Source organism: Apteryx rowi, unplaced genomic scaffold (assembly GCF_003343035.1).
Source record: "Apteryx rowi isolate R43461 unplaced genomic scaffold, aptRow1 scaffold_11, whole genome shotgun sequence".
Classification (NCBI taxonomy): Eukaryota; Metazoa; Chordata; class Aves; order Apterygiformes; family Apterygidae; genus Apteryx; species Apteryx rowi.
Window position 1 is genome coordinate 5,724,175 of NW_020447308.1, and position 27,305 is coordinate 5,751,479.

Consider the following 27,305-nt stretch of genomic DNA (forward strand, 5'->3'; position numbering starts at 1 on the left):
GGCAAGCACTGAAACCAGTGTTTTGGGTTTTTTTTTGGTGGGGGGGGGGAAGGGGTTACTGAGGGGGCCAAGAGCCAAAAGGGGGAGGCTGCAGTTGGCAAGGGGGTTGGGGACAGCAGGGGTGGGAGGCTGGGGCCAGTGACGGGGCTTGGGCCCAAGCGAGGGAGAGGACCCCCTGTGGAAGGGGGCAGGGGCGCAGCAAGGGGTGGGAAGGCCCCAGCCCTCCACTCTCCCTTTCCCCACCTGCGTCAGGTCTTCAGTGCCTTGTCCGCCTCAGGGAGCCCGGCGAGGGCTCGCTCGTGTCCAGGTTGGAGGTTGTGACCCTGCCCTCCCGCCTGCCCGGGGACCTGCCTGTGAGGAGCTGCGCCCGGGAGCTCCAGCTGCCTACGCACGAGTGGCCGCACACGGGACCTCTGGGGCAGTTTGACGTTGGTGTGGTGGCATCGTTTGGGCGTCTTTTAAGCGAGGACCTTATTCTGCAGTTCCCATAGTAAGTGAATTGACAGGATATCTATCACTGCTTCGTTAGTGAAATGAGACTATGCTTTTGAACGTCACTGTAGTCTGTGTGCATGACTTGTAGCAGCTGAGGTGAACTTCTTCCTTGGGTTCATCTGCTTAGCTCGAGTCTTGCTTCTATCATTGTGAGGTTTACTCTTGCTCTTTAACATGTTGACAGAGATCCATGCGAGTATCCAGTGTAATATGCTTACCTTTTCCTCTCATCACCCCTTCTGTGCTCACTGAGAAACTGAAGGTTATGTAGTATGAATTTTCCTTTAAGCGTATATTTAAAACAGTAACGCTTCAGAAGGTCTGAGCAGGTAATTTCTGAAGTAGTTTCACTATAATAAATGTTGCATACCCATTTATATATGTTTCAATTACTGTTCTAATTCTAATTTTGAAATATTTCAATTCAGTGGTGTGCTGAATGTCCATCCCAGCTGCCTCCCACGATGGCGTGGTCCTGCACCGATAGTCCACACAGTGCTGCATGGTGATAAAGTAACTGGGGTGACAATTATGGAAATCAAACCAAAAAGGTATGTTAGATGTGCTTTTCCAAAACAAATCTCTGTAATTTTTGCTTCTCGGGAATTTAAATTGTCACCACTTAAGTCATCATTTAAAAACTTTTTTACAGTCCGTAGTTTCTTTAAGATTCATATTTGCGTAGGGTTTGTTTAATGTTAAGCATTTGAAATAATTTCTAAACTTTCATCTGAACACCTGAGATTCATCACAAATGCAATATTTGAGTGAGTACATAATTTGCCCTCTAGGCTGCTACATCAAAATCTTATTTTTTAAGGAATAGTCTTTATGGATTCAAATGTTCAATAGTCATGTAGATCAAATACTGCTGTTTTGTACAAATTGCTTACTAGTAATCTGCTTCTCAAAATGTGTACTTTATTTCTGAAGTAAATGCCAAACAAATTACAGTGATTTTTAAACACATTGAAGAGGACCTCTCTTTATTGTAGAGGTCTCAGGTACAGTTTCAGTAGTCTCTTCAGCTTGTTTAGGCTCTGCTGATGATGTTAACAGTAGAAATCCCAGGTCTCCTCTCTTCTAATTCATAGCATTATTGCAAGGAGCAGATGGTGTGCAGAGCGCTGTGCGACTGTTTGCTCTCTAAGATGGCTTGGCTTGATATGACCCTATGGAGAAGAACTGGTTGTCAGACTTTATAGTTGCCTGTAACCTACTGTTAGTGTAAGGGAAGGTGAGAAATTGCCTGTCTAGGGTCAAGGGAGAGATCATCTATTTTAGCTTCAGCGCAGAGTCTGGCTAAAGCTGCTTGTGAAAACACATTATCAGAATTTGGTCATTTCTTTGTCGCATGCTTGTCTGATAATAGATCTCAGGAACATGTGAAATTTCTCTCGAATACTTCAGGTTGTTTATTCAGAGATCTTATACTTCTGAACTGTAAATTGTGTATATATATCAATCGCAGCTTTGCTTCTATAAACTTGATGTTCTGTTCTCTGTATTGTCTTGTGAATTAAACATTTAAACATTTTCAATAGAAAAAGACAGTAATTAGTAACTGAGCTAATGTATTTAACGTACACTTCTGCACTGTTAGTTATGGCTTTTCCTCCAGTAGATTTGTATGCTTTCTCCTTTGTAGGTTTGATGTAGGTCCAATTATTAAGCAAGAAGAGTTTGCTGTTCCTCCTCGCTGTACTGCAAAGGAGCTAGAAGTGATACTATCAAAGATGGGTGCAAACATGGTAAATTTACGCAAGCTAGTGTCGCTTTTGTTTGGTGCTTTACTTTTAATATATGTAAACAAAATTGTTTTTAATCTTGTTCTGAGTTGACTGCAAGTGTTAAGAAGAGAGTTATCTGAAACTTGGTATTTGTGAACATTTTGCCTTGCAGAGAAGAAAGCTAAGCAGTATGTGGCAAGCTGTCCGTGTTGCTTCTGTATGTTGTCATTTTATTTCTATCCAAGGAAGAACCCAGGCACTTTGTATGGAAACAGTGCGGTTACTTATTTCATTGAAGTAAACATCTACTTTTTCATCTTGTTAAAAATCAGCTTTCCTCCTGTCATGGGATTGCTGTCAGCGAACAGATCATTCATAAAACAATATTTGTCCTTTAATTTTGATTCAGTGGGACGAATACCTTTAGTGTGTTTGTGTGTATGATGTGTCTTGTGAATGTACTGACAGGAATTTCTAAAAGCTCACAAGAAAGTTTCACTGATGAAAGTGAAGTACTGCTTTGTACATTTTGTTCATTGCCAATAACAGTAAATACAGTCTAATATTAATACTCTTAGATTTGTTAATATTCTATACAAATTTTTTTTTTTTTTGCAGCTCATTGGAGTTTTGAAAAATTTACCTGAAAGTTTAAAAAATAAAAAAGAGCAACCAAAAGAAGGGGTAACGTTTGGTAGGTACATATCATATTTAATGCAACTCATTCAGACTTTCTTCTTTTGTTTTATCCGCTGGAGAAGTTAAGTTGCTTCCTGCTGTGCTGGGTTATATTTTTCAGATATCTTGCTCAATATGGTCCCTTCGTTGCCTTCTGTGCTTTAAAAAAACAAAAAATCATACAGAGGGAAGAATGCTTCAGAATTCTTCTTCAGACTTGCTACGTTACTGTTTTTTCCAGTTACACATGCAATACGAAAATGGCTAGCAATGTCACAAAATCTGAGCCAGTTTCTTATTCTTTATGTTTGCAGCACTAACAAAAGCGCTCAGCTGTGCTTGTAAACGTCAGTCACCAGTTTGCAATGCAACGGGTAAATAAGAGGACAACTCAGAATAGAGCATATAAATAAGCCAACTTAAGACTTTTAAGAAATCTGCTTTTCTCTAGTGGCTGTATACGGTGCCTATGGCTAGACTGTAAACCTGCCATTGACTGGGATAAAGTCAGTACAGCTATTTGTTTGCAAAAAGGTGCAAAACAAGATATCAAGTCTTCTACTTCCTTGTTTTATTTTTCTAGCTCCTAAAATAACTATAGCTAAGAGTTGTATAAAATGGGAAGAGCAAACGGCTGTGCAAATAATACAACTGCATCGTGCCATAGGAAGTATGGTAAGGCAGCGGCTTTTTTTGTTTGTTTTTTTTTTTTCTAACCTGTCCTTCTGTCCTCCAGCAGGTCTGTCTTTGGTTTATATATTAACTAATAACTAAAACTCAGAGGCTATTTAGTTATTTTAGCTTCTACCTAGAATCTGTTTAAAATGCCGGGGCAGTTTAGTGTCAGAGATGGAGTTAGAGCTGAGCAGAATTTTCTTGAGCTTGATCCCAAGTCTGAAATTAGCTTAATAGTTTTGTTTTGTTTCCTTAGCTCTGAGTTATCTTCCGATACACTTGAGGGGATTTCGGAATGCTATAAAGTTATCTTTGCATAACAGTATATAGTGCAATCAAACACCTACTGTAGGTAGTTGCTTAACTTATGAATGCACATGCTAGTAGTTTGCTTGTTAAGGCGATGAAGAACTTGGAAAACTAGATATAGTTAAGAGTCTTTTATCTGGACCTAATACCTAAACTTTCCCCTAATGCTATTATCACAGGTATCTTGCATAAGAAAAAAAACTAGACAGTTACCTGGAAATCATGAAAATATTCTCAGTGTGTCATCTGCTTCTGTTTCCAGTTTCCTTTGCAGACGCTCTGGAAGGGTAGTACTGTTAAACTTCTGGATTTTGTGGAAGTGCATAATATCCCTGGTTTTGCTGGTATTTACTTTTAAATTAATCTGTTAATGTTTAAAAAGCCACAAGAATTTAACTTAACTTGAAGACCATTCACAGTTTTACTAGACAATGATTTTATTTAAATAACTGATTTCTGAAACTCCAGTAGGACTAAGTCAACCTCAAATATTCTCATCCTGGGGCACAGAAACTTCTTACACCCTGAGCGTAAGATGGAATTTAAAGACATTCCAGCTTAGTGATGATGTTGAAGGAGGAGCAGGCATAGTCCTGTGAATCCTGAGATTAGGGGATTCTAATCCTCTAATTAGTCAGGAGATCCTCTTTTAATGCCATTGTCCGAGGATCTCTCACAAGGGAAGCCATCCCTGTGTATTCTTGCTGAAATCATTTTCCGTAGTAGCCTGTAAGTTTGAGAGCCTTGGGGGCTCTGGCGGTATCTACAAGAGTACGGAGGGCTTGATGAGTGTTTGTGGATGAGACAGGGAGCAGTGCTGGAGAGTGACTGCTGTTCATGAGTCACTTCCATCCTGTTCTCATTCTCTCCTACTCATTTGGGTAAAATACAGCACGGAAAACAGTAGAATATTTTTGAGCAACATAACAGTTTGAGATAACTACCCTGTTTCAAAGAGACGTAATAGTGCTTCAAACTTTTTTTTTTTAACTTATTTACATAAAATGCAAGACAGTCTCTCTTTGTTTTCAGATCAAGTGTTAAATGACCATGGAGCTGTTCCTGGTTCACTGCTATACCATAAACTGTCCCAAACACTGATAGCTCGTTGCAAGGTAGGTTTTTTTGCCTTTATTTTGTATGCACTGCCCTGAAGATGAAATTTTTTTTAATATTTGCTTGTTAACTTTTGTCTTATTTGTTTATCATTATCCACAAAACTGGTTTAGATTAGAATCAGTCTTTTTATTTGATACTTTGAAGAACTCTTAATTTCAACTAACAGGCTTTTCATTTGCAAGTGACAATTTGACTCCTAATATAAACTTGATAACATTAAATAAAACATGTTCTGTAACATATAGTCAACCTAGTAAGAGCTAAAGATCATTCTTTTAAAATTTGGAAGGAGCTTCTGCCAAGTTATTTTTATTATTGTTTTTTAGGAAGGCTGGGTTGGAATCAAAACAGTTGTCTTAAAGAAGAAACTTACAGCAGTTGACTTCTATAATGGATATATGCACTCTTGGTTCCAGCAGAACTCAAAAACAGTTCATCAGGAATGCAGATTTCAAACACTCGAACTTAACACAGCAAAAAAAACTCTGAAAGAGAGGAAAATATTGGCACAGGATACAAAACAATAAACGTATTTGAAAATGTTGAAAAGGATGTCCGTAAGTTAATAGTAATATAAAATATTTTAATACCCACCTCATAACAGTAAACTTGGTTTTCCTGTCCAGAAGGTTTGAGCTTGCTATCACCTGCATGTTTTCATTGTGGGTTTCTGACAACCTTCATTTTTTTCAGAGAATCTCTGTGAATGCTGAAGACTGAATAAATTCCTGTTTCTGCTGTTGGGTAATAAATTTATTTTTGTACAATGTTTTTACTTTATTTGGAGGGAGTTTCAGTGTAACTTTCTTGAAGCATAAATTGTACACAATTACTTTAATCTGGAAATTTTAAAATCACTTGCTTCTCTCTAATTTTTACATAGTTTAACAAAAGCGGAGTCCTAAGGACAGAAGCCAGTTTCACTGCAAGTCATTTGTCTGATGTCTTCATCACTGATAGCATTTCTTGCAAAAGAGTATCCATTCTGTCTTTTAGTTATAGCTTTGTCATATGTATCAGTGGAATATTTTCTGGTGAATTTAACAGTTGGGATTTGTCTAGGATATCTGCTCCACCTCTGAGTTTAATGCTAACTGAAACTCTCAGATTGTCTAGTTTGATGTTCTTGTGAACCCTTAAACTTTACTCCTGTATTCCCATGTTGAGACAAGTAACTTATGCCTTAGCTAGGGGCATCTGCAGAAACGACAGATGGAGTATCTCTTCCTACACACGATAGTTTTCTTAGAGTTAACTACTCTTAACACACACAGTTGTCCCTTGCTTATGACTGGAATTTGACCTCAGGCTGTTGATACAATGCCATACCTGGAGCTGTGTGCCTTGGTCAAGCATCTTTGTCAGTTTTATTTGCTATGTGGGGTTTCCTGAGCAGTCTGTCGTTCCATATGATCAGCCTTTCCTTTTTAGCTTTCTATTCTTAGTTAAGTGTTTTCTTTTACTATCAGTAACTTTACTCTGTGACAAGCAGCTTTCAGGTGCTTGATGGAAATACTGAATAATCTCAAACTGTTGATCTTATACAAAGAGAATTCCTCCATGTTGCACTATTAGATAATTTCAATTAATTGGATTAAGAACTGGCTAATGGACTTTATTGATATTCCATATTGCTGATTCTTTAGTTGTAATATCTTGTAGTACTACAAGTTGAATCCCCATCAGAACTCTACTGTACCTGCATTTTTGTCACTTCTGTTATAATCTCCCTGAACAACTTTGCAATGGACTCAAAAAATCTGGTCATCTGAAATGGCACAGTTGTTCTGGATTCATGGAAACTCAAGAGTTTTTGTCTTTTTTGCTTGACCCAATAGTCATTGCCAGCTGGCTCATTTATCTGTATCTTCCTGCATGGTCTCTTTGTCTAGTGTCAGTTTACCAGTACTTTTTCAGTCTGCTGGAATTCAGTTTCACTAAATCTCAGATTTAGAAAGGGTTTATTGGTAATCGGAGATCTCTTAATCCAGTTCTCTTAGGAACACCCTGTTGTTTATTTGGGCCTTCTGAGTTTGAAAATGCTGTTGATAGTACGTAGCTTTTCTTATCAATTTTCCTATCAATTTCCTACCTTTATTATATTTTGATTGCCATCTCTTCCTTCTCTTTTTTTTGTTGTCATATCTTAGAATATGTGTCACAACTAATATTTGTGTGACATCTACCCAGAAAATTCATATTCTATTGTTGTATTTTATCTCTGATGATAGAAGTTTTTACCTGATGAGTTATCTGCTCCAAGCTTTTCCTCAGCCTGCCTTTGGTTTACAGGCAGGTGTAAGGAGGAGTATTTCATGTGAAGAACCCCAGAACTGATGACTATTTTTCTATTTTTTTTCCTGTCTTAGAAGTAATGTGGCACTATGAGGGTGACAGCAAAACAAAAAAAAACAGGCAGACCTTTGGAGCAGCTCTAGTTTTTCAGAGTGCCAGAGAAGTAAAAGCAGAGCCACTGGAGCTATTCAGACTTGATGAGGCACCATTCCATTAGCTTCATATTTACAGAATTATCACGAAAATTTGGAAACCTAAAAGAAAAAAAAAATTGCAGAAGTTGTGTAGGCTTGGCTGTCACTAAGGCTCCATTTTCCTCATGCTCATCAATAAATGCCAGCGCTTTGTGCTTAAGACTCTTCCACATGTCCTTTTGGCTGATGAGACTTTTCAATGCATTCATGTCTTTTCAAGGACTCGTGTCTGAAATTTAAGGCTGAAGTCGTGTGTTGAATTTATTCTGAACAGGGTTTATATCAAGGTGGCAGGAGTTTTACACACTTGAGTGAGACTCAATGTAAAAAAAACAAAATTCAGGAAAAAAAGTGTTATATAACATGGATAAAATGCTTTTAAAGAAGCATCTGTTAGAGCAGATGCTGCAGTATTTTTCTTTCTTTGCCATTAGTCCAATAATTAATTTGCCTCTGACAGGTTTTGCAGAACACATGAATTCCAGGCCCGTGAATCAGAGTCAAAACCTGGAAACAACTGTAAGGTGAAAGTCAGGCCCCTATGGAGAATTCCTTTGACTTTGACTGCAGACTTAAGGGTGGGATTTGTGCTGCAGAAATTTAAAAATTGACAGCTGTTTTCAAGCAAATGTTATATTTTAATGCCTTGCTCCCTCCCATCTGCTACTTGCAAGTGAAGGCTGTGATGTCGTTTTGCTTTAATCTGTTCGGATTAGCCTTTCTGTGAGAGGTTAGATAACAGCCTATGCTGATAGAGTGGATAGGGGGTGTKTGTTTGTTTGTTTGTTTTTGTAGATGGTAGGTGTTTGGTGTTTTTTGTGTCTTTGTTACCTCACTGAAATCATCAATCTGGATTTTATGCCAGCTTGCCTTGTGTTTTCCCACTTGGAGCTTCTAGGAATTTTTCATTATTAATGTTATTATTTTCTTTAAAAAAACTCACAGGCATCAGTTTCCAATGCTTCAAAGTGAGGATGTTTGAGGATAAAAACACTTTCTTTAAAGCTGCTTCCCAACAGGTAGTGAGGTTTTTGACACTAATCCAGCTGTATGTTAGAAGTCCGGCTTCACACATGAATTGTGTCAGAAGCTGAATTAGTAGAGAAATGAAGAATGTACAAAAAAGTTTTCAGATGACCAAAATGTTAATTCATCTGCTGTGTTCGTAGGAATGATATTTGAGAAAATTCCTTGATGGTTCCACTGCTTTTTTTTTTATATACATATATATATATATTTTTTATAATATATCTGTAGCCTGGTGTGGGTCCAAAGAAAGATCCTTTGAAGCAACTTCAGAATTCAGCAAAAATGCTATTCCCGTCTTTTGCATTGTTGTTATTCACAGAGCAGAACCTTTTGGTCAGAGTGGTACGCACAGCGTAGCCTTGCRTGCGTCTCCAAAATGACACGTAGCAATGTCTGTATTAGATGTTAGCATTAGAGAGAACTTGTAGGGCAATTCCTACATCTCTTGGTGACAGTTGTGCATTGCACCTGGTGTGAAATCTCGTTGGTCACTGCTGGCAAGTGGTAATTTCAGTCCTAACTAAAGCATATAGTAACAGCAAAGAGTTTCCATGCGTCTTCTGGGAGTTGGAAGTGAAGTACAGTCACAACCCAGTAGATGGTGCTCTCTGCATCTCTTTTAGGGGAAAAACTGTCAGCTGGGCAAAATATGAAATTAAAATCTAGCTCAATGTCTTCAGTTAGTTCTTTAATACCAAATAATGTTTAAATCATGTTGTAGCCAGGATACATTATTTGTGCATGTAATTTAATTTTTTTGATCTGTGCAGAATTTGCTTTAAAGCTTCTCAGAATTCCTTTCTATATAGTAAGATATCAAAGGTTGGACAGTTTTTTTTGATTAACAGTTAATGTCCTAGCTGTGAAAATGCACATCTTTACTCCAATAATTTTATGGAGGAAAAGAGAGTAAAATGTATTTATTTTTATGGAGAAAATCTTTGGCATACTATTTATGACATGGTAAAGAAGCTTTAAAGGGAATTGGTGTTCCCCAGGCAGCTTTTAGTCAAAATGCCTCTTTGGAAACTTTGCCTTCACCTAGCTCAGTAGGGATTTAACCCAGTAGGTAATGATTATTTTTGCAGAGCCCRCATAACAAAAATGGGGCGTTTGCTGATGAGGTGTGGAGCAGCATGTCAAGGCTGACTCTGGAATATAGACATTCTGATTCAATTCCCAGTATCGCTGCTGAGGTCAAGCACAGCCACCGTAGCAATTKAAAATTGATACTAGTGAAATAAAACAGCTGTTCTCTCACAGGAGAGAGAAGAAGTAGCAAAGGTATTCCTAGGCCAATATCCACTAAGCTTAGTTTAAGATCCCTGAAGCCAAATTACTGGTAGACCTTCAAAGCTTTTGAACACCAGAAGGGCTCTGGTGTTGGATAGGGATGATGTCATCTTCAGTTTCAAGTAAATAGGGGGAGTGATATTTCCTAATATGCTGATGATTAGCAGTTAGATGCATCTGTTCCATAATCAGAAACCCTACTACTCCCCCTTCTCCTTAGGAATCTTCTTTATTCCTGTTTACTGCTGAATAAATTACAAGTAAACAAAAAGTGTAAGCGACTATATTTACAGGTACACCTGAGCCTTTTCAAAAAGCAGATTACAAAAATCTGTGAATGATTTGAAGGTTGAGACTAGATGAGAATCTCCCTCCTCGTGTTGTTTATCCTGACTGCTGGCAGCTTGATAGCTTCTGGGAGGCAGTATTTTTTTCCTCTGTTGAAAAGAGGAGGAGGGATAGGGCATTGGCTTTATCTAAGGGTTGGAAACTATGTGACCTTAATAGAAGATGCTTTGCCATTAGCCTAACCTACTGATGTTTAGGAGCCATGTCTCCTCTTTCAGACTGTTTCTCAAGGTTGGTGGTCTGAAAGCCAAGGCAGAGGGAGGAGCTGAGTCACAGTGTTCCTGCATTCCTCTAGCTGATGCTCTCCTTTTGTGATATGTGGGAGTGTGGTTTACGTTTCGGGTTGCTGAAAGGATGCTGCGCACTACAYTGACTGTAAACACAAGCGTTCAGGAGCTGCAGAATTCGGAATTGACACTGAACTATAGCATAAAACCTGTCTATGCRAGGTGGAAGCTAGGACCTGTTTAGTTTTTCTCCTAGATAAATTTGCTTAATGGATTTGGAATGGTGGCTCATCAGTAATGAAGAAGTGTTAGCACTGTGTGGTGGTCGTTGGGCCAAGGTTGTTTTCTGTTAATAGTGTGTAAGCAGCCGTGTTTGAAACCTGTCTTGCTCGTTATCCATTGTAATCTGTCAGCAGCCTCCCCTGAGAGCTCAGGGACTTGGTGAGCGCAGAGATTAGTTTGTTCCTCCAAGTCAGAGTTGAGCTGCAGTGGGGGGACAGTTTGGGGAAACTTGCAGAGCTTCTTCCTGTTTCATGGATAGACAGAATTTTAGGCCTTAAGGCTGTGACCATTTCATTGCTATTAAACAGAAGTTTTTCCCCCAAAAGAAAAAGCCTTAAACTCTGCARTGTTTGGCTCTGGTGAGCCCACATGCAGCAGCACAGGGAGCAGATCCTGAGCCTGTTTTCATCCATGTAATTCCTGGGTTGGTCTGCAGAAATTATTTGTGYTATTTCACCCTCAAAGTGATGAAATCAAGACCAGGTTTTGGCTGCCTGTCCCTGCAGAGGAGGAGGGGAGTGGAGGGAAGAGACAGTTCTCTGCTAGTCTGCAACACAAGCCAAGAGCTCTGTGGGAAGGTCCGAGCTAATGCTCCCCACTGGCTGCCTTGGYCTGAGCTCATGCCAAACCATCACGGCAGACTAGACACAAAAGAAAACACACAAAGTCTAAATTCATTGGTATGAAGATGGTGTGCCAGAGTATTCCACAGCTCTTCCTTTTCTGTTTCTCTTTGATAATTGACAATTTGCATAAGAACATAGATTATTGTTCTCTTCCCCCCCCTTTATAATTTACCTTTTTAACCATAAATTGGGCTGCATAGGCACAGAGTTCAGCACAGCTCTGTCCTTAATGCCTGAGATGCTCTGTTTGAACTGAGAACCTGTTCCAAAGCTTGCTAAAGGCTACTGAAAGGTTCCCTTTGCCTTAGTGAGCTGTAGATGGGGCTCAGAATAGATCTAGATCAGAACCTGCTTCATACACATTAGAGGGAATTGAGTGGTAGGAGAAGAGAAACCACACTTGAGTGTGTGTTTGAATTCTGGATTGAGTTTTCATCCAGTAGCACTGGCCAACTTTTTTTGATCTCTTGTGAAAATTCCAGTGGTGGAGGCTTGCTGGCTTGTCTGCGCCCCCAATGTATTGCTAGTGGTATGTTTGGGTGTAAAGCGCAGGATGTGTTCTTCGCTGGTGCAGTACTCAATTCATCTCTAGAAGTGGATGAGAGAGCTTGTGGTGGTGTGATAAGTATCCAGGCAATGCGTTTAGCGGATGACTCGTAGCGGTAGCTGTCTGTCTGACCCCTTCTGTGGCCATCTAGACCTTCAGATCAGAGCAGCTTCTTGCCCAACAGAGTCCTACTCACTGCTGCTGAATACAGAAAGAAACCAACCTCCTCCCTGTCTCTGCACCTCCTGGTCCTGCTCTAAATTTCCTGGTTTGCTGTCATCCTTAAAGCATTGGTTCCCAGCCTCCCCCCTCCGGTCATCTCATGTCCCACTCCTACCTCTGTGCTGGAGCCTACTGCTGCCTCCTTAGCTCATCCCTCACCCAGACCTGCCACTCTGCTTCTCCCAGCACTGCTGCTTGTCTCTCCCCATCTCACAGTGCTGGTGCTGCCTGTGAGTTGGGGACCGATTCCCTGACAGAGCCTGGAGGTGTCTGCAGCACCCTCTGGCCCAGCCCTGAACTCAGGGGAGCACCAGCTAGCCACTAAACCACTCACCCGTACCCCAGGATCGGCCTTACATTGAAAAAACTGACTTGTTTGTGAAAGGAATTGCGAAATTTGGCAAACTCTTCTTCAGTCAACTCTACATGTGGTTTATTTCCTTGGACATGTCAAACACAAAAGGAATACACCATTGTCAAAGTAACAAAATTACTTTTTTTTATTAATCTACCCTATTCTGGAGCATGGATTTTCTTCTCAAAGAATGCAAGAAGCAAGAGCAAACTGTGATCTTATCCATGTGGGACCTACAAATCCACGTGGCTTCTCCATGCTATCAAACGTGAGTTTTTAGAAATGCAGCTGCCAGTACTTTAGCTTGAATACAGTCATTCTAAAAAAGGCTAGAAATAAATAAAATACTTACATTTCAAGTAAAAAACTGCAGTTGAATTCAGTATGAGGAAATCAATTTATTCCTTTTCATGTTACCAACTACTGTACAGGTACTTGGRCTGGCAAAGTCTGCAGATGCAGAACAGAAGAATGTTTTATGTACATGATTTAATTCAGTTATGTATTTAGTTTTCCCTTTAGGCTAATGTGTGAAGCTGTTTACTGTCAGGCAGAAAGAAGATTTTTAGGACATGTTTAACAAGACAGGAACCCACTACAACTACTGGCCCCCAATTTTTGCCTTCTGTCTTTCCTTTCTGGTGCAATGCAAAATAAAAAATGTGCACCTTAATTATGTCTCAAAAATAATGACACCTACCTGCTTTGAGATAGATTATTTGCAGGTAGATGTTCCTTTCAGATATATTTAATCAAATGTGAATGACTTTACCGAGGCTTCTATACAGCTCTAGTATGCGGGAGAGCGCTGAGCTCTCATTGGGCTTCTGCGGCTTCCCTGTGGCCTTCGATATGCTGGCAGGTCCAGTAGCGACTGCTGGCCCGAGTTCCTCTGCGACTGGAATATGCTTTGCTCTGCTGCGCTCCTTTCTGAGCAGGTGAAAGTCAACGCAACACCAATGTCACTCTTCATAGTTCTGGAAGTGCCATCGGATGTGCCATCAAAACACCTGCCCAGGGCGATTTCCTTGGCAATCCTCGGGTCCTGGTCGGTAACTGTGTAGATGCCGTAGTTATGCCCTAGTGGGTCAAGAGGAGCCAGCATTGTATATTCACTGGAGTCGTTGTTCGTAGCCATGGGGAGGTGGTTCACCAGGTACTCGTGGAGCATACTGTTAACGCTGTCTCGGCGGCAGCTGCCTTGTGGGACAACTTTCACGAGGGTGCGGTCCACGCGGTCTTGGTCATAGAGCATGCCACTGCACTTGAACTCCAGGCAGGCTGCTGACGCGCTTGGCTGGTTGTTAGCACGAATGCTGCGGACGTCTCTGATGCCGTAGAGCTTGCCAATGGTACGGGGATGCGTCCCCCCCATGTTACGAGACCTTATGTTCACCTCTTGGGGTCCATTTATTTTTACTTTAATGTAGCAGGCCCTAAATTCCATGGGCTTGGGCCACCACGCCAGGTAGTCATCAGTCCAGCTCATAAGGTCATCTTCACTGAAGGGAACGGTATTGTAGTCATACCTGTCTCCCTCTATCCTRTAAAATCTGAAATGAGCAGCACTGTATGGAGCTTCCTCGCATTCGTTTAGGTTTTCATACGCATAAATTGGGCCATTGTTCTCTTCTGGGGAATTGGGGCTTGGCTTGGCCATATTGATACTGAAAGCAGTTTTCTTAGTGTTCGGGTCCTCRTGGTCTGTCCTCCTGTAATTGAGCTTGTTGAGATATGGCTGTGGGACCCCAATAACGTTAGGGTTAAGTTTGGGAGCAGAGGATACAGCTTCAAGTTCTTCACCCCCCATGCTTGCCAAGATATAAGCTGTATAGGCCTCTGGGTTTTGCTCATCACAGAAGGCTGGCACACAAGCGCCATTGGGACCGGTGACCACACTCTCAAAACGACCCCACGCTCTAGGGTTGGAGGAGAACCCTGGCTCTGGCTCTGTGTTGATAACAGAAATCACTACCCCTTGGATCTGTTCACTTGGCAGAAATCTCTCGCTTCGATAGGCTCGGACTTTGATATAGCACCGTCTGCTMTCTGGGACATCCAGGTTAAAAAGCCGCCTTTCTTTGATCTCCATGTTCCCAATCAAAAAAGTTCTTTCCTCTCTTTTGTGCCGTCTGCTTTTTTCGAGGCTGAAGTCCCCTTCTTCCTCCCATAATCCTGTCTCTGGATTCAGTGACCAAAGCTTCATCTCTTCCAGGTGTTCTGGCATCTTGACCTGAGCAGTGTCCAAATGAACCTTCACCTCTCCTGCGTTAAGAGACTCGGTACCCAGTTCGTCAGTGAAATCCACCGAAAACATGCCATATGTGCGGAGTGGGAATACATCTCCTTCCTCATCTACAAAGTTCAGGTCACTTTGTGTCGCATCAGCCGTTGAGATGTTTCTTGGGTCCAGAAATGTCACACTGGCTTTCACTTTACCTGTGTAGATTTCTCCATTCTTCCTATAAAATGCATAGGGAGGGATTTCTAATTCAGCAATTGGATCATCTTCTTCCATTTCTCCCAACGAAATCACATTGGTCTCAGAGGATTCTAATGTAACAGGGGCTTTCTTTCTTAGTAACTTGATCTCGTGAAACACAGCACCTCCCTTTTCATTAAATGGCAGGACTTTAGTTGTATTCACAAACTTCTGTAGACGATCAACAAAAGTTAGAACCACCCTCTCCGTATCTGCTGGGACGTGGATGGAGAAAGTTCCCTTGTAGCCAGTCATGCTCACTCTTTTGTTCCCCATGTAGATGTGGCCAAACCTCAGCGGCTCACCGTTATCTGCTGCTATGGCTCTGCCTCGTACCGTTTTTCTGGTCTCTGTGCATTTTTTGCAGCCGCATTCTACAGCGACTTTAGTTGGGAGCGTGTATCCATTGCACGAGATCTCTCTCATTTCCATTTTAGAGACACCGCAGCAGTAAGCGGTGTTGTCTTTGCATCGGAGTCCTTTGTCTAGCTTCCCAGCGCAGGTCTTTGATGGGCACTTGCCCACGTCGTAGTAGAATGAGTTAGTTGTTTTTTGGAAACAGTCATGTGGAAGTCGGATGAGATGGCTTTGGGGTTGGGGATTGCAGGCTGCCTCGTTTCTTCCTGTTAAATAGGATTTGTTAATGAACAGCATGAAATAATTGTACAGCCCTTGGTATGTGGTATAAAACCCTCAGAGCTAAACATTGCTTCCAATAACAGGTTTGCACAGCAATAAAACAGRTGTTTTGCAGGATTTTTGGTTAGCTGAATTCATCTGGCCTTCATTTCAGTAAAGCAGGTGCTTAGTTTTAATGTAAGGTACCTGATTAAGAGCAGTCCTATCTGGCAAAGTGTCCCAGCTCCTGCTTACCTGCCACTGCCATCAAACACAGCCTTATTAGATATTACGTGTGCTGTATTTTTGGCTATGGACAGACTTAAACATATTTCAGGATTTAAAAACACTGAAATGTTCATTTGTAAGGCAGCAAGTGTAGAGAGCCATCACTGCGCCCAAAAGATTGGGTTTGGCAGGTCCCCTGAAATCCGGAACTCCGGTTTTCAGAGAGCATCTGGCTGATAACAGTCAGTCGKGCTTATCTGCTAACCAGGGAATGAGACAAACCCTGAATGTTCTTCCTGTGACCTTTCTCTCCTGAATGTAGCAGAATTTCTGTGCATTAGTTTCTGCTCCCTGCCACCTCCCAGCTGCACATTTTTTTTCTTACCTATTACATAGAGTTTGGCGGATTGGGATTTTGCTGAACCCCCATCGCTAGTGGCCTTGCAGAAATACTCTCCCGACTGGCCTCTGTTCAGGTTCTTCAAAATCAGGTTGTTTTTATACTTGTATATGGAGGGATCCAGCAGCGAGCCGTTGTGATACCTGCCAGGAACAGGCAGACAGTTAATGGGACAGRCTGACCGCCTGGCTGGAGCAGAGCTATGTCCTAATCCTGGCCATGCGGCATCCTGCTGTGTGGATCTGCACAGGATACCAGACCTCTTGCCTCAGTTTCCCCACCTATATGTTTTTCCAGTAAGTCTCTATGCAGATTTCATTACTRTAATATGTGAGAAATGCCAGCTCTAGAAATCTCCCATTGTTTGCAGCAATGGGTTCTCCATCTATTAAGTCCACTGTTTTATATTTAGGATGTTTATGAGTTACGATGTTTATAGTTCCTTACCATCCTCGTAAAGGTAAACAAAAATCCAGTCTGTGCAGCAGGTAAGATTTCTGCCCGCTGTCACGAGGGTCTGYGAGCTCCTTACCAGAGATAGCGATCGGGGGCCGGACTGCCGACAGCATCGCAGCAGAGCGACACGCTTTGTCCCACCCTTCTTGCTTTGTCGTCAGGACTCTTCAAAATGTAGGGTTTGCCTGCGAGAGGAGCAAAAAGCCATCTCATTAGTCCTTCGGTCCTAAAATCAGCTTTTATTTCTGATAACTGTGTAAAGCCTCCTGCTTTTTTCCCCTCTCTCTGGGGCTACCTGATCTTTCCAGCTGCACTTGGATCGCCAGATTCCTCTTGTTGCTTTTCGGCACGGTGACGGWAGCAGTCACGTATTTGGCCTTCTTTATTTTAAGGGTGTTCTTGCCATCCGGGCAGACTCCRGGGATCCTGAACATGCCCCTGCCGTCAGCCGCGGTTAACAGCTTGAGTTTCTTGGCCTGCAGGTAGACGCGGGCTTCGGCGGCGGGCGAGCCGTCTTCGAGGGAGACCCTTCCGTGCAGGGTCGCGTCCTCGCACATGCAGGCGTCGCAGTCGGCATTCACGCGGCCCATGGCGCACGTGAGGTTGCAGGCTGCGGGAGAGGTACGCGGGTCAGGAAGCGGCCTGGAGACACGGCAGGCTGCCGCGAGTCCTTGCAAGGCCCGCGGTGGGGGTTCGGGTCTGCTTTTAGCTTAGGTGCAATAAGGCAGATGCTGCATAAGGAATGAATTGCATCCGGAACATATTTTTTACTGATTATCAGCAGGGCCTATGTAGCTTCAAACCTGACAACTAGTAGAAAGTAGCCACGTGGATATAATTACCTATAGGAACCATTATTTACCTTCCCCAAAAGCCTGGCTTTCAGGGAAACTTGAATCCAGACCAGCGTGTGAGCTCTTAGATGAACCCTGGCAAAACCACAAATCCAAATGTCCTGAGCTTCGTTATTTTCTGTTATAAACTCATGTCTAAATGCCACGACATTGGTTTATCTTAAAAGCTTTCTTCCCTATTAATTCTAATATATCCCAAGTTGTGCGGGAAATAGGTTAAGTGTCAGATAAACATCATCTGACAGGTCTAGCAAATGGTCTCCCAAACAGTGATTCTGCGGGGATTAATCTCTGTTGGGAGCCACTGTTCTTTCCACTTGCAATGGCTCAGATAATTCCTTTTACAATTGCAAAGCATCCCTATACGGGAGCTATCTTTTCTTTTTAATGCTGGAAATAAGCCATGGAAATTAAGGAAATCAGTGAAAACCTGAAACAACTTTCCCTGTGGGAAAAGAAAAGGAATATTTTAGAGTGATTTGTTTAAAAGGGCATGATGAGAAGGACCCCTTTAGCAGGGTATGTGGCAATTCCCTCTACCCCGTGTTCGCCGAGTGCTTTGCAGACTAGCCTCRGAGTTTGAGAGCTGCTGTTATAACAAGATTAGCCGGATTTCTCCCGTATCCCCCGGATCTTTACGGGTCCCTGATGATTCCCTGTGCCTTGCCCCCCCCCCAGTTTTGATATTTGGCCATAAAGTCTCCATGCTGYGCTCCCTTAGTATGATCTGGACGGCACCGATGGTGCGGGGGGAAAGGGAGGCCAGGTTTTGCAGCTCACAAAATTCTGGCAAGGGAGAGAAAGAGGATAAAACGTCAGCGAGGGGAGCAAAGCGCCTGCGCGGTGGCGAGATCAGGACGTCGTCCCCTGCCCGTAGCCGAGTTTATAGGAGCACCTGAGCACACGTGTCCAACGCAGAGCCGCCCTTCCTCGGTTGCTTCGTTGCAGTGCACGCCCCAGAGGCGCTCGCCTAGGCAGGATCTGGTGCGCTTCTGGACACCGGTTTGGCCGCACTTCCCCGAGCACTCGCTCCATCTCGACCAGGGAGACAAAAACCTCTTTGAATCCTGCAGCAGCGGACCTTGAATAACATCATTGCTGTGTTACTGAGGCGCGCGTTACGCACATGATAACCTTTCATGCCCGAAAAGGGGGAGTTTTCTTAACAGATTCGATATAGCTAAGGCTATGCATTTGGATGTTATGTACCACATCGATTATGCAAACTCAAAGCACGTTCAAGGATCTCAGGTATAAAGCATGAGAAGGCRCCTGAATGCTTCTAACTTAAATCCCTGCAGGCTACTGAACTCAGAACGATGAGGATAACTCAAGGGGAGCAGAGCGTACGCAGCTCATGCTTAGTTTTGACTGACTTCGGTTTAAAGTTGTCTGAGGGGCAACATGTGCCTGTGTTTTAATGCGGTTAAATTTAAAAAAAAAAGAAAAAAAAAGGGGGTAAAATTGCGGGTGTGATGGTGTGGAGTGTCTTTAACCATACTTCAGCATACGTTGCCTATAGGAGAAGCGCGTGTCCTGTTGCGAGCGCCAGTTTTACTGTGTGTGAAACAGAAGCCGGGGCGGCTACTGAGCACGCTTAGCATTTCAAGGGGCAGCTGACTTGTAAAACACAAAGAGGGTTTATGGTGAGTTTTGCATGCAGTCAGATGTTTAAAGGAATTTCTTTAAAAAGCTTACTATATGGTATTAATTTAAAATGCTTGAACGGAAGAGATGGCCTCCCAGTTTGTGGTTTGGGTTTATTTTTAAGTGACAATGTTCTAGTAATGTTTATGAGGATGCACTTGTGACTAAAGCTTCTAAAAATGAGGTATCTTGGAAACGTGCATGTGGCATCATTTCCTCACACCTACTCTTCCRCCTGATTTGTAATAAACCAGGTCAAGTTATTTACTAGCAAAGCAGACAGGCACACGCAGCTAAGCTGTTTGAATAGCGACATTCGAAATTGAAACCCTCTCTTACAAGAGCAGGTGCTTAAATAGGTTTCAATGGCTGGAAAACACAATTTAAACGACAGCAGCCAGAGCGCTGTGACATCTGGTTTGGAAAGGAGTGCTTGGCTGAACTGGGCGTTTTTAATCTGTTGGCTGGTCGGYGTCTCCAGTTCAGTGTCCTGAGGGGCAGATCGATAGACCTTATTTGACAATTTGGGGGTGAATAGGAGGAGGTGAGCTTTCAAGGAGATGCACCAGTAAATGCCTGCCTTTTTTACCCCCAAACAAACATTTAACGTGCAACAAATTAAAGTGTGATTTCCGTGAGATCCTTCYTAACCCTGCTTAGTTAGTTTGGGATCAGCCAAGTGCAAATTGGCTCTTGTCAAGCAATTCCTTGTTACTCCTTCACGTGGACTGCACTTTTCAGGGCAGACCCACGATGCTGGGTGTCTGCACCCAGAGCAAYGGGTCCCCGTGTCCCTCTAAGCCTGGAGGCTCTTCTGTAATGTCGATGATGRCTGTTAGAACTGATGCTTTAGTCTGCAGAGCCAGGGGTGATGATAAGGAAAGGATGAGGTGCGTCTTAGGGAGGAAAGCGGCATTACGAGGGCCTGGGGAGCTCCGCGACAGCAGAGAGGGCAGCAAGCGAGGGCTGGGGGGGAGAAGCCCGGTGGCTGCGGCACTGCGCGTTGGGGGAGGCGCGGGAAGGGAGCGAGCTACCGCGCTGCGTCCTGGCCGGCAGGCGGGAACGTACTGCGTCTGGCGTAGCCCGGCGTCGCTTCTCCGCCGCGAGAGCCGCTCCTCTTGCCTGCGGGGCACAGGGATGCACAGCGTCACGCAGGCAGCGTTCCCGCCGGCTGCTCCGTATTCAACATCCCCCCCCTCTCCGCGGGGCCGGAGCGTGCCGCTGGACCCGGCTGCCCGGCGGGGACCCCCTCCGCAGCTCGCGCTCCGACCCCGTGGGTCTCTCGCGCGCCCTCCCCTGCAGTAAAGCCTGTATTTGCCAGGTTAAGAGCTATGGGCTTTGAGCGTTTGCAATCCCCACCGCCGCCGGGGCGGTTGATGCAAAGCCCGGGGACCATGTCCCGCGATTGCTGGCCTGCGGCCGGGGCAAACAAGCACCTCGGCCTCGGGAGAGCGTTGCTGAGCTCGGTGCAGGGCTCCGAGTGCTGCGTTTACGGCTCACTGCCTACAGGCGAGGGCAGAAGCCTTAGTTCCTAATGCATTGGTCAGAAACTCCCGGGTTTGTTTTAGTTCTTCCTCGGGAAGCACGAGTTACCGCTGTTTTGCAAGCTCCAGCCACAACGTGACAGACCGATTTGTGCCATCCGTTTGGAGGGGAAAACACAGCTTTCCTGCCAGTTTTCCCAGAATGTGTCTCGACAGGTGGGAGGGAGGGATGCAAATCCCCTGTCTGGGTGCCCGTGTCCCTATTTGCTGTGCTTTGACTCTTCCCAGACACATGGCGCTGAGCCGGCAGCTAAGCAGCGACAGAGACAGCGGCACCGTGAAAACGAGACGGGCGGCTGGGAAAGTCCCCTAATCTCTCGGCTAGATCGTCACTGTTCATCCCTTCCMGTGCCCGGTGGAATTTAAATCCTGGCCGGCAATGCCAAGCGCTGGGCAATAAAGCTTGAGGCGTCAGGGTATCTCCTGAGGATTAACGAGCGGCTGGGAAGAGCCGGTGGGCAGAGCCGACTCCGTGGGTCGTTGCTGCCCCGCGGACTTTAATCCTCAAGAAATGCCCTGCGCCGTGTCGCTGCCTGCTCTCGTGGGCACGGGAGGGGGGGAAGTTTAGTCGCCTCCTTTGCAGCTAAGTCGTGGCTGCTGCTGCCAAAGCCGGCTGCGACATCAGAGGACAGGCTGGGGCTCCGCGACGGCAACGTCTCAACCCAAATTTGACAGGGGCACCTCGGAAACCGCAGCCGGGGGGGGGGGGAGGATGGGGGCTTGCTTTTCATTCTGCTGGCCGCGAAGCCGGGAGGGCTTCGTCACGAGGCGGCCTGCGCGAGCTCCTGCCGCGTGCGCGCAGCGCGAGGACCGTCCAGGCGGCGTTGGGCTGCGAGGACGAGCGAAGGGCAGCGGGTGCCCAGCTGCCTCCTGCTAGCCGAGCCCGGYGCGAGAGGGCTGGGCGTAACGCGTCGCTCGCTAGTCGAGGTTTCCTCGTCCTTCCACCTCTCGTGCGTGCCTGGAGCGGGCGTGAGGCGGCGCTCCCGCGGGAATGGGGGCTGCGGTCATGCACTTGACCTTCACTGTTCCAGGAGAGAAGCCAACAGCGTGTGTCAGGGGTAGCCAAAAGCCTACAGGAGGCAGGGGATGATTAACGTTTATTCCATTGCCTAAGTGTCCCATCTAGTCAAGTACGTTGGTTCAGTAATAAATTAAGGCTGGGGAAAAAAAAAAAGTGGATAAAAACCCATTGTCCTCACAAAGAAAAGCTGCCGGAGTTGGAAAAGACTTACTTTCTAGGCTGAGCATTACCAGTGGGCTGAAGGTTTTCTGTCCTAGCTGGATCCTGCCGAGGGCTTGTTTCAGGATCCTCTGACCTAGGGGGAAAAGTTACAGAATTGATAGTCAGGAAGATGAGTGATTAGAGAGATCCAGGTGTTCTTAGCCATTCAGTTTTTCCAGATTCCCTTTGGGTTGCACCTTGGTACACAGTATCGTGTCAAACASCCCCTCGAAGTCAGCTCTGGGGTTAGAGACGTCTGTGGGCTGCAGTGACCTCCTGGTATGCTCAAAGCAGCTGGCCTGGCAATGCCAGCTCTCCTCCCAGGGYTTCCTGGCTGGATTTTCAGCCAGGAACATTGCATTTGGAGGATTGCTGACCTCCCTTCTTTCTATCSCTCCTACCCCTCTCCCATCACTGGGGCAAGGAGGCCCAGCACACCCCACTGAGGGTTGGGTTTCCTCGGGAATGCGAGGTCGGGAGAGCAGCTATAAGAAGCAAATCCCGGGAAGGGCAAGAGCCAGTGCTGAGCCCCCGTTCCCAGGGAGAGACCTGGCCCGATGAGATTTGAAGGCAGGTTTCCCGGTGGGGGGGGAATACATGGGAATCCCTTACGGTTTGCTTCCTTCTACTGCCACTTCTGCCATGCATGCGTTACTGGAGCTCTTGGCCTGTCCCAGCCTCGCTGGCTTCAACCCAAGCAGAAGTTTCAAGCTGCCACGAATCCTGCAGGCTGCCAAGACCAGCTTCTGCAGGCACATGTGTGCCTGGGCTAGCCCGGACGCTGAAGGGCAGTGTTGTTCTGCTCCGATTTGGGGGGGGGGGGGGCTGCAACGAGTGCTTTTTGCTAGGCACGAGGCTGGGAGTCTGCGTGGAGGGAGGAAGAGGAGGAAAACTGCCCCTTGCCGCTGAGCCCACCCTCGTTGGCGTCGGGAAGGGCACGGCGAGCTCCGCTCGCAGAGCAGGGGTGCGGGGTGGCCCGCTGGACRGAGAACGTGCCTCGGCTGCAGCCGTGTCCTGTTAATTGGGCTCCGGCATCACCTCTCGGGTCTTTGCTCCCATCCAAGCTCCCTGCGTGAGGAGCAGCGAAGTCGAGGTAGGCGAGCCTGCGCTCTCCTGCTTTGGAGCCGGGGAGGACGGCTGTCGCTGCGGGACGCGCGCTGTCCTCCGCGCTCGCTGGCTGCCAGCGGGCAGGAGGGGAGCCGGCAGCCCCCGGCTTGTTCTCTCGGTGCCTGGCTAYTTAATGCGCCTCTTGGCGCCTGGTTGCGGAGCAAGGTCCCCTGCCCGCCTTTGTGCCTGGTGTCCTCACGGACCGCAAAACGTTGGAAATTCAGGATAGAATAGGCTGCGAGCCGGCCAGAGGGCCGAAACGCAGCTGCAGGGCAGCCGGGGCTTCCTTCCCCTACCCCTTTCCAGCACGCTGAGCCCGTGTCTTTTCCAGGGCGTGATGTATTTCTTAGGACGCTTTCCCTGTTCTGTCCCCGTCCAGTTACGTCTAAACTGGTGAGCTAAGCAAGAGCCCTGCCCGGCCCCGGCTCTCGGCGGACGCTCAGGACGCAGGAGGCAGCAGCTCTCCGGAGCCTCTGCAGGATTTCGAGGCACGTCCCCAGGGAAAAACTGATTCTGTCTGCTCTTTTCCCCAGGCTTCTGGCCAGAGGATTTCAGGGAAAAATTCCTCTAGAGCCTCAGAGAACAGATCAAAATAGCCTGCAAACATGTTTTCTCTGAAAAGCCCACCGGAGCAGAGGGGTAGGTGCCTTATCGCTCAGCCCTTTGGTATGCTACGGGATTTAAGATCCGGCAACGGGCAGGTAAAACGAGCCTCGTGCGTCTTTTCTTAGAGAACAACAGAATTCCCTCCCCAAAGGTTCGGTTCAGAGCCGGCGTGGCTGGTGGGTGCTAAAGGACCAGGGAGAGCGAGGGCCGGGAGCGGGCTGCGGGCTGCAAACCCGGGAGCCGCGGGGAGGGCAGGGACCGTTGCCAGCACGGACGCCGGACGAGGGTGTCGCCCGCGATCAGGCGTTCCGAACAGCTCCCACCCGCGGCTGCGCACGTGCGCGTCCGCCTGGCCAGCCCAGGGCAGCAAGTTCGGCTCTGTTACGTTTCTTRTCATTTCGTGCGTTCGTTTGGTTTGGTTTCTGTTTTGTAACCGGCAAATTTCACAAGATTCCCTCGCTATTTGATCTCGGATTTTCGTCGTGCACAAGTTTTCCATGGGCAGGTCTGGAGGCTGCTTCTCTACRCGGCCTCGGACGGACGGGACAACCTGCTGTACCTGGGCATGTCAGCAGGGGAAGACCTGGCCTCCGCTCCCACCCCGACACAGGTTTGCTGGGGGACCCTGCAGCCTGGCTCCTCAAGGGCAGCCCGAAGCCTAACCCTACGGCAGACCTGGACCTCGGCGTCTCCATCCCTCAAGTTTTCCTCTACAAAACGGGACAGTTGCTGTTCGGATACTAACGTGTGGCTATCCTGGACGAGGCGCGCTCGGGAGACGTCACCAGGAGGGCCCATCTAGCAGGGCTCGCTGGGGTCCGGCTGGAAGTCGGCGACTCGTGTCCGCCTGGATGGAGGCAAACAGTTGCAAGTTCGTTTTGGCCAGGCTCCGAGGGGGCTGGGCAGGAGCCAGCCCTCGCCTGCAAGTCGTTTAGCCGCGCTGACGCACCGCTGACCTAGAGCCGGGGCAGCTTCCCGCCGGGAGCGGGCTGGAGCCTGGCTGCGCGGCCGGAGGCATACCTTCACGTAGGCACGCCGGCAGGCAGGAGAGGGCAAGGGCATCTAGCTAACGTTGTGGCAAAAATATAAACGCTTAACCTTCACCTAGAACAGACGTGGCTCCCAGGAGGAGGAGGAGGAGGAGCAGCCATCCTTTTGCTGTGACCATCCTTGTCGCAGGCGGAAACCAGGAGCTTCCTCACGTATCCGACCTCGTCCTGTGCTTTCCTCAGACCTGCGGAGACAAGTCCAGTTATTTCAGGCCTGATCTGGAGCCCCGTGAGCTCCGTGACAGGTAGCCGCTGCTTTCCTCGAGGCGGGCCGTGGAGGCTGGTCTATCCCTGGCGGCTTGTGTTTTGCCACTCCGGAGACGTAGTGCCACAAGCCTGTTGGTTTCACCCCACCGCTGACCACTGCTGATCTCAGGAGACTTCTCCCAGAATAAGGTCCCACTGTGGCATAAGAGGGGGGGTGAGGTGTCCCCCTCGGATGGGGGAGAAGGTATGGCCACGGGACCTGCCTGGCCTGGGAGGAGCGTGCACAGCTGCTCCATGCATCTCCCTGCAGGAGCAGGGATGGACCAAAGAAGGAGACGAGCYGAAAGCCCAGGAGCTCGCAGCTGTGCCTATGACCGCTGGAGGACCCGTCTGAGAAAGCAACCCGGTGTGTGCGCACGGCTGAGCCTGCGCAAGACGCAGCACCGGGCCGTTTGTGCCCACTGCCCGTGGACCACGTCCCTCCTGATTCACCGTTTCAGGACCAGTGATCTTCCCGTCCCACCTCCGGCAGAAAAAATTGCTTAAAGGGCAGCGCTTCCTCTGTGCCGCTGCTGCGACCTCCGCGGGACACGGCGGGCTCCGGGGAGCTCCTGCCGATTTACACCCCGACGAGAGGAGCACCGGACACGGTGTGACAGCATCCACATCCTCTCAGCTGCTTCTGCCTTTGCACTTGAACCGTGCTCCTAAATCTATTCTGCAGAGAGTGTGTTTAACGGCCCATCCCTAAGGGGCCTTTTCTGGATTAAAGACTTCTGCAGCGATGCTCTTTGAGCCCACAGCTAGCCCACACGGCTCCACATGCCTCCCGAAACGTCGCTCTTCCCTCCAGGAGCGGCCGGGGTTAGTACCGACGGGTGCTATGAACAGGGCCAGGGCTCTGCCGAAACTCGCGCCCAGAGATGCGGGCACAGGGCTTCGGAAGGTCCCTCTGCTTGCAAGCTGAGCTTAATACAGCAATAGCTGCTAAATGCACTGTGTCACGGGAGTGCTGGGAAGGTGAAGGCTTGTGAGCTCCTCCGAAAGTGTAAAACCCCATGTACAAGGCAAGCCCTCGCTGCAAGTTTTAGCAAGAATCCAGGTGTTTTCCTTTTTCGCACGTACAGAGGTGAGGGATTGAGGGTCTCCAGCGCAGCTACTCCAYGTCTTGTTTTAATAAGTCACTTAACCCCATAGTTCCAAGAATTTGGGTATTCACTTTATGGAGGCACCCACGGTTTGAGCTGGTGTTCAAAAGTCCAGGGTGACACCAGCYGGGGTTATGGGCGCTTAATTTTAAKCACCCCAGACTTAATGAACCCGTGGAAAACGCTGCCTTAGCCTTCAAGTGCCTCAGTTTACCCACGAAATGAGGCCAACAAAGACCAGCTAGCAGCAAAAATAACTTGCGGTTTGTAAGGAGCATTAACAAAACACGCTGAGAATGGGGAGTATGGGAATGGGAAATACCGTAGCAAATCCCCGTCGGACGAAAATAACACAAGCAGTAAAGGAAGGGTGTTTTGTGAGCTTGCAACGGGGTCACGAAGTCAGAGYCAGACAACAACCAGGAAAAAACTAATCCAGGTTAAAAGACTGTTTCCCACTTGGAGGCTATTTTTGGAGCCGGCTGTGCCTTGTTTTAACTGGATTTCACGCAAATGTCATGCAGGGAGAATCGGGACGCCCGGAGCCCAGAGCCGGGACGATTAAAGCGAAAGCTTTGGAGCCGCCGGCGCGGCCGCGGCGGGGAGGGTTAAGGCGTCCGCGCCGCCCGCAGCCCCTCTCTGCGAGGGATCGGGAGCGGGAGCCAGCGGCATCAAACAGAAGCTTTCCTTCCCCGAAACCCGGGCCCCGGCTGCCCTTTTAATCCCGCGCTCCGGATCCGTTGAAGAACGACGGCGCGCGGCCGCGGCGGGGAGAGCCGACCGGCGCTCCGGCGGCCCCGCGCTCCCATGCGCGTCTCCCTGCTTCCGCGGAGCTCAGAGCCCCCTCGCGCGTTCCCGTTAAAACGCCCTCCGCAGCAGAGTCGCATCACCGTTAACTGCGGAGGAAACGAGACTTAGCAGCGGKTTTTTTCCCATTTGTTTGTTTTGCTCTTACCTACATAAACCGTCTAAAACCCGTTAAGGAAAATCCCATCCTCTCCGTGCAAAGCTGCGAGCCGCGCTGCGGTCCCGGGGGGGCTCGGCGGGGGCTCGGAGCGGCGGCAGAGCGGAGCAGGGGCGGCTCGGCCAGGCGTTCCCGGGACGAGAGCGCGCTGCAGCTCGCCCCGGCGTCCTGCAGCACGAGCCGGCCCCGCCGCCGCTCCGGCTCTTATATAGCCCGGCGCGCGGCTTAGGAGATGGCACCGAGCCACGGGACGCGGAGCGAAAAACAGAGCGGACGAGCGGGGAAGCGGCAGGCTGGATAATCCTCCCGCGAGGCGACGGCGAGCAGCAGCCCGCTGCGAAACCGGAGC

General features: G+C 47.3%; 3 protein-coding genes across 3 annotated transcripts in view; 2 read left to right on the plus strand and 1 right to left on the minus strand.

Moving 5' to 3' along the window:
• Positions 1 to 5,727, plus strand: part of MTFMT (mitochondrial methionyl-tRNA formyltransferase) — a 6,822-nt gene extending 1,095 nt beyond the window's left edge. The window contains exons 2-9 of the mRNA XM_026073339.1: positions 192 to 490; positions 924 to 1,046; positions 2,144 to 2,246; positions 2,844 to 2,919; positions 3,487 to 3,578; positions 4,150 to 4,231; positions 4,920 to 5,002; positions 5,333 to 5,727. Coding sequence (XP_025929124.1) covers positions 192 to 490; positions 924 to 1,046; positions 2,144 to 2,246; positions 2,844 to 2,919; positions 3,487 to 3,578; positions 4,150 to 4,231; positions 4,920 to 5,002; positions 5,333 to 5,533 — 1,059 coding nt within the window. The 3' untranslated portion in view covers positions 5,534 to 5,727. The remainder of the gene's footprint in view (positions 1 to 191; positions 491 to 923; positions 1,047 to 2,143; positions 2,247 to 2,843; positions 2,920 to 3,486; positions 3,579 to 4,149; positions 4,232 to 4,919; positions 5,003 to 5,332) is intronic.
• A 2,262-nt stretch (positions 5,728 to 7,989) lies between these two features.
• LOC112970113 (gonadotropin-releasing hormone II receptor-like) overlaps positions 7,990 to 27,305 on the plus strand; it is a 38,766-nt gene continuing 19,450 nt past the window's right edge. The window contains exon 1 of the mRNA XM_026074138.1: positions 7,990 to 8,019. The gene's annotated coding sequence lies outside the window, so the exon portion shown is untranslated. The remainder of the gene's footprint in view (positions 8,020 to 27,305) is intronic.
• Positions 11,618 to 27,016, minus strand: CILP (cartilage intermediate layer protein). Its single transcript, XM_026074151.1, has 8 exons — positions 24,693 to 27,016; positions 21,886 to 21,969; positions 20,178 to 20,231; positions 18,358 to 18,543; positions 16,904 to 17,218; positions 16,685 to 16,793; positions 16,138 to 16,295; positions 11,618 to 15,529 (listed from the first exon to the last, which is right to left on the minus strand). The coding sequence occupies exons 1-8, from the start codon at positions 24,754 to 24,756 to the stop codon at positions 13,215 to 13,217; spliced, it is 3,285 nt and encodes a 1,094-aa protein (XP_025929936.1). The 5' UTR covers positions 24,757 to 27,016; the 3' UTR covers positions 11,618 to 13,214.